General features: G+C 37.1%; 1 protein-coding gene across 1 annotated transcript; it reads left to right on the plus strand.

The window, feature by feature from the left end:
* Positions 1–5,426: 5,426 nt before the first annotated feature.
* LOC112504927 (uncharacterized mitochondrial protein AtMg00810-like) lies at positions 5,427–6,581 on the plus strand. The gene has a single exon (XM_025108884.1). The coding sequence runs from the start codon at positions 5,427–5,429 to the stop codon at positions 6,579–6,581; it is 1,155 nt and encodes a 384-aa protein (XP_024964652.1).
* Positions 6,582–6,988: the final 407 nt, after the last annotated feature.

Here is a 6,988-nt window from a genome sequence, read left to right on the forward strand (position 1 = left end):
TGACAAATAAACATCACTATGTGTTACCTTACAGTAACAACTTTTTTAAAAATAAACGTCACTGGAGGTCATCAGTTCGGTGACGGTTTGAGTAAGAAATGTCACTTTACACAATTCTACAGTGACATTTTTAAAWAATAAACGTCACCGTACATCCTACTACAGTAACAATTTTGAAAAATAAACGTCAGCGTACGTCCTACTACGGTAATGATTCAAAAAAATAAACGTCACCAGATGCCATGCAACTGTGACAATTTTAAATAATAAACATCACTGTATGTTGTGTTCCGGACTTCCGGCGATAATTTTGAGAAATAAACATCACTTTATGTCATGCTACAGTGACGATTTTAAATAATGAATGTCATTGTATGTCATGCCATGGTAACGGTTTTTACAAATAAATGACACTGTATGTCTTGCTACGGTTTTCCGGCGGGTAATTTAATTCAATTTTTTTTAAAAAAAAACTTGAATATTAATAAGATTTCTTAAATAAAATGGGTTAAAATTTCTGGAGGCCGTAATCTGTCGGAAAATTAGTCACCGGTGAATAAAGCTGCCGGAAATGTGAACTTGTTTGATAGTGTTATAAACTTTATTAATATAAATATCTAAACTTTATTGAATATTGACGATATCAAAACTATTTTACAACAATTAGTGTTTTAATTTTCGTTATTTGGGTTTACGATTTTGGAATAAATATCTAGGTTTTGGTAATCTTTTATTCTCCTTCTGTGTTTGGATTGGATTTTTTGAATCAACTTTATGTTTTTGATGTTACGGCTATAGTGACGATGCCTACAGCGACGATTCAAAAGTTGTCGAAATAGGTTCAAATCGTCTTTTAGAAATTAAAATACTAATTTTTTTAGACAAAAAATGGGAAAAAAAAAATTTAATCTACAGCGACGAAATGTCGTTGCAATAAGGTTGAAAATAACTTTTTGAAAAAACAAAAAGTTTCGTGCTTCTTTTTTAGCGAAAGGGAGAGAATGCTTTGTCATGTAGCCATGACATGTCGTCGCCATAGGGTATTTCAAAATAGAGAACGACCTTTGTACATGTCGTCTGCTACTCCCATTTTCAGACACACACAATAACACAAAGGCGAAAATAAGCTAACTTCAACGATGGTGACGGAGAACGGTTCTCATTCCTCCAACGACAGCCATGGCACAATGATGTAGAAGTTCCTTGAACTTTCACTTCGTTACGTTCAAAGTGCATTGCCCTATGTTTGAATTTAAGGTTTATGTAGTCAAGGATTTCGATTCGCTTTTTAATTTAGTGTTCGATTGTTTGCTCTGCGATCATTGAACCGCYTGCATCTCTGTAGTCTAGGGTTTATACATTTAATGCTTTTGATTATTAAAATTGTTGAGATTTAGTCTCAGATTTATCTTTTCATTTCTTGGATTGGATTTTTAGATAAATAGGGTTGGGTTCACGTGAGACCAGTCTGTTTCCGTGAGACCCGTGAGACCACTTTTTTACACTTGAAACTTCACAACAAAAACACTGTGAAGGTAAAAAAAAAATCCGAACCTTCACAGCAAAAACACTGTGAAGGTTACCTTCACAGCATTTAACTGTGAAATTTCAAGTGTAAAAAAGTGGTCTCACGGGTCTCACGAAAACAGGTTGGTCTCACACGATCCCAAGTCTAGATAAATAGGAGAACATTTATGACAAGCAATTTAAACATGATGCTATTTTGATCTTTGGTCTTCGATGTTTTGCTAGTAGATTCTTCTGATTAGTTCTCCCTTTTTATCGACCTCTTTTACTACAATACAATTGGTTCTGGGATCTTTTCTAAAAACACACTTTTGTCCATTTGTACCTTTTTAATGCAGATCTATTCAAATAAATGTACAAGATGAATGAAGAAAGAGATGAAATGTGTATAAACCTTACAGGTTCATTGAAACCATAGCAAGAAGAAGTAGCATATCCTTCAGATTTATATCAACAAACAAATATGTCACTGATTAAATAAAGGATGCATATAAATTGTTAGACCAAAATGTCCCAACGAGATGTCATCACATGAAGCTTAATGGTTTGTGGATTATGAAAGAAACAAGAAGACCCTATTGAAATTCCTAAATGTCTCTAATGCTTGATTGGTTTCCACCAATTCAAACAAGTAACGTAAATAAGTTAAGCAGGGTCACCGTGGTAAGTGATGAATGTCATATACTCATATTTAAGCTTACTTTTTATTTATTCCAACTTTTGTAGTCTTTTTAACCGTTTCTTACTTTATTATTGTTGCAGTGTGAAATATAATATGTCATACATGTACCATGCCATGTACACATATTTCAGTTGAATTTGCAACCACTTCTTTGGCGAAAGCATTGTACTCACAATTTATCGGACTTTTGTAAGTGAGGATATTTCAGTCAATGGTGGAAATAGCATGGAAATACATCATAATAAGAGAATGTAAAGGTTTGGCCCCTCAATGTCTATGATATGTACTTTCTTTGTGGCCATAAGTATTCTCTGTAACGTGTTTGTAGTATCAGCCTATATCTTCCATTTATATCTATTTATTCACATACCTTGGGAATTGACTTTGATAATTCATCAATACAGGGTCTTTTGTGTTAAACCAGTTTTGATACAAGTTATGTCATCTTGAGTTTAAGTAGTGATGACATCAATCTTCGACTTCAGAAGGCTAAAGCATGCGAACAAATTGGTGTTGTAGGTTTAATTTCTTCCTTTTCGTTAGCTACTATGCAGTTTGTTTCATCAATCATTATTATATAGAATTAAACACTCCAGTCTTATGGATACAACACCTTTCTGAAACGAGATAATCATTATGATATGGAACCACCTTATGAAAAAGTGGGATGAGCAATTCCCCTATTTCTGTTGTGGATTCAGAAACCTACAAGGCTAAGGAGAAGAAAGGCAATAAAAATGGTGGGACAAATATCAATAATATTGATATTAGGGCAGCTTGGCTAAGAATCACAGTAAATTGGACAACTAAAAGATTATTATGAAATGTTGTAGCCTTGCAATCTCTTGGTATAATATTCTGTGTGTTTCTATAGCCGTGTTTCATAGCATGTAATGGTTAATTGAAGAAAAGGGATTAGATGCCGAGACAGTGGAAAAAATTGGTTCATTTGTGAAGGTAAGGGGGGCATCCATTGAAATCAATATTGGAACTTGAAAAGGAAGTGAATTTTTAAAAAATGATGCGTACAATCAAGCGTTGAAGGACTTGGGGAAGCTATTCCAAGCATTGGACAACTCAAGATGTGTTGACAAAGTGGTTCTGGATTTGAGTTTGTCAAGAGGCCTTGATTATTACAGTGGTGGCATATTTGAAGCTGTTTTCGAAGGGACTACACAGGTCAGATTTTTTTGCTCTGCAATTATTTGGAGCTTTATATATATGATCTTTTCTAAATATATAATGATTATCTAAGGCAAAACTCGTGCGCACTTCTCACCGTTTAACCCTTTACCTACTGCRACGGCTTGTCGTCCGGTAAGTAAAAACAAATTTTTACTTTTTGACCTATAGCAACGACTATTCGTCGCATTTTTGATAAAAATTTAAAATTTTATTTAAATTAACTATAGCGACGACGAGTTGTCATAGTAGGTACTTACAACTACAAGCATATACCAAAGAAACTACCGGCATTGACAACCGTCACAATGGATCAACAGYGACGACAAGCAATAGGGCTGATTTTCCATAGTGTTTTTGGACTTTGATGATCTATTGGGTTGATGATAAATTATGAAGTAGCCGCTATTGAATGCGATCATGTTCGTGATAATGATGATGAGATGAAGAAGAAAGAAGAAGATGAGTAAAATGACTAAAATATCCCGTAWATGACTAATCGCCGAAGAACCTAAGCTCTGATACCATGGACATGTGGCACAACCGTCTAGGACATCCCGGCTCCTCTACTTTAGATTTTCTTCATACTCATGGTTTTATTTCATGTAATAAACCTAGTGTTTCTTCTATTTGTCATTCATGTCAAATCTCTAAAAATAAACGGTTGCCATTTGTTAAATCTTCTAGTCTCACGTTTGCACCATTTGATATAATGCACTGTAACTTATGGACTTCACCCATACTTAACAAAATCCGGCTATAAATACTATATGGTGCTAATGGATAACCACACACAATATGTGTGGGTTTACCCGTTGAAATTTAAATCGGACACCTTCACCAACTTTACTAAATTTCATAATCTCGTTCACACCCAATTAAATCGAAAAATTAAATGTTTTCAATGTGATTTAGGGGGTGAGTTTGATAACACAGAATTCAAGATCTTTACCACACAACAAGGTCTCATTTTTCGTTTTTCTTGTCCCCAAACCTCTYAACAAAATAGAAAATCCGAGCGTATGATTCGTCGTCTAAATGATATCATTCATTCTCTTTTAGCCCATGCCCACCTTTTGGGTCGAAGCCCTACCCACCGCAACCTACCTCCACAACATCTTACCCACTAAAACGTTAAACAACTACACCCCTACCTATGCCCTCTACCTTCGCCACCCTGCATACRATCATTTACATGTGTTCGGCTGCGCATGCTACCCCAACACTTCCTCCACTCAATCCCACAAACTAGACACCTGCTCAACACATTGTGTGTTTCTCGGATACCCTACCAATTTTTRCGGTTACCGGTGCTATGACCCCTTGACGGGCAAAGTTCTCCTTTCTCGTCATGTAATCTTTGACGAACATACCTTCCCACTTTCCAAACCCTTAACCACCCCTACATATCAATTCCTCGATCTTGATCCTCCCCTCCCACATACGATGTTTCCCAACCTTTCCACTCCATTGACCAATCCATCCTCACTCGCCCATTCTCCGTCACTCTCTCCGCCATCTCCTATTCCGCCCCCACAAACTGCTGCTTCACCTCAACCTGCTGCCCCCACCACCCCATGACTACCCGCTCTCATCATGGTATTGTCAAACCCCGACAAATACTCAATTTTCACACACAATCATCCAAACCAATAACTTCCATACCCTCCTCTTACTCCAAAGCCCTCTCGGACCCAGACTGGTACAATGCCATGACCAACGAATTTAATGCGCTAAAAGAAAATAATACGTAAGAACTTGTTCCACGACCTAAGGATCGACCTGTCATACGGTGCATGTTGTTTTTTCGTCACAAATTTCATACTGATGGTACTCTACAGCGATACAAGGCTCGYTTTGTAGTAAATGGTAAGTCACAAACGGTTGGTATTGATTGCGATGAAACCTTCAGTCCAGTTGTTAAATCGACGACAATTCGCACAGTTTTAAGCCTTGTTGTTTCACGGTCTTGATCAATACATCAACTAGATGTAAAGAATGCATTCTTACACGGGGACCTTCATGAACTGTTTACATGCACCAACCACCGGGGTTTGTGGACCATCATGCTTCTCATCCTGTGTGCCGACTTCGTAAGTCCCTATACAGCCTCAAACAAGCCCCACGGCCTTGGTATCATCGCTTTGCAACATTTATTATTGCCAATGGGTTCCGCAACAGTGTTTGTGATAACTTCTTGTTCATATATCGACACGGTATACATACTGCATATCTACTTTTATATGTTGATGGTATTGTCCTTACAGCATCTGATCCTGGCTTCTTAACGTCTATTATTGCCACATTATCCCGGGAATTTGCTATGACCGATCTCGGGRCACTACACCATTTTTTGGGTATCACGGTTACCCGTACCTCTCAAGGGTTATTTTTGTCACAAGCCCAGTATGCATGCGATAACTTGAAACGGGCAGCCATGAGTACATGTAATCCTACCACTACACCAGTTGATACTGCACGCAAGCTCAGTGCCATGGAYGACGCTCTTCTAGCCKATGGCACTCTCTATAGACAACTGGCAAGAGCCCTGCAATATCTCACCTTCACACGACCGTATATCACCTATGTTGTTCAACAAGTGTGCCTTTTTATGCATGCTTTGCGGGAACCACACTTTAATTTCATGAAACACATTCTTTGGTACATAAAGGGCACTCTTGACTTTGGCATACGTATAACCATCTCTCTCCGGCATACTCTCACAGCGTACACTGATGCCGACTGGGGAGGTTGCCTTGATTCGCGTCGTTCTACTTCCGGATATTGTGTCTTTCTTGGCGATAATTTGGTGTCATGGTCTTCAAAGAAGCAACCCACCATTTCACGATCTAGTGTTGAAGCCGAATATAGAAGGGTTGCTAATGCRGTTGCTGAATCATGTTGGATTCATGTTTCGATTCGACGGTCTACTTTGATATATTGTGATAACATCTCAGCAGTGTACTTATCCGGAAATCCAGTCCAACATCAGTGGACCAAACATGTCGAAATGGATATCCACTTTGTTCATGAAAAGGTTCGAGTCGGTGACATTCACRTACTTCATGTTCCTTCTGCATACCAATACGCTAACATCTTCACGAAAGGCTTACCACATCAATTATTTGAAACTTTTCGATCCAGTTTAAGTGTGTGCCCTGCTCCTGCTTCAACTGTGGGGGACTATTAGAATATTGTGCATATCGTGTAATTTTAGGATATATATATTCCTTATTGTTAGCCAAGTTTGTTAGAAAAGTTCTTGTATCTCTTTTGTATATATATATCGTTGTTATTGAATGAGAATACTCAAGGAATTATTTCCTTTACATACTTACATTAAATAAAGTTTTTAATGGATTTAAAAGTCGATGCAAATTCAAATGTTGGGGTTGGGTATGAAATTAGAACAATAATTAATAACGAAAAGTAGAGTTGCAAGAAAGTTTGATACTTTCAGCAAATTGTTTTATGTCATTATCTGCATATATATTATTCAACAAACTAAGTTTTTGTAACCTAAAAACGAAAATAAAAAACAGATTGGTTATATTCAGCTTTTACATATCCAAAATAATGAGACTTTTTATATTCATG

Source organism: Cynara cardunculus, unplaced genomic scaffold (genome assembly GCF_001531365.2).
Source record: "Cynara cardunculus var. scolymus isolate 2C unplaced genomic scaffold, CcrdV1 Un_Scaffold_7381, whole genome shotgun sequence".
Classification (NCBI taxonomy): Eukaryota; Viridiplantae; Streptophyta; class Magnoliopsida; order Asterales; family Asteraceae; genus Cynara; species Cynara cardunculus.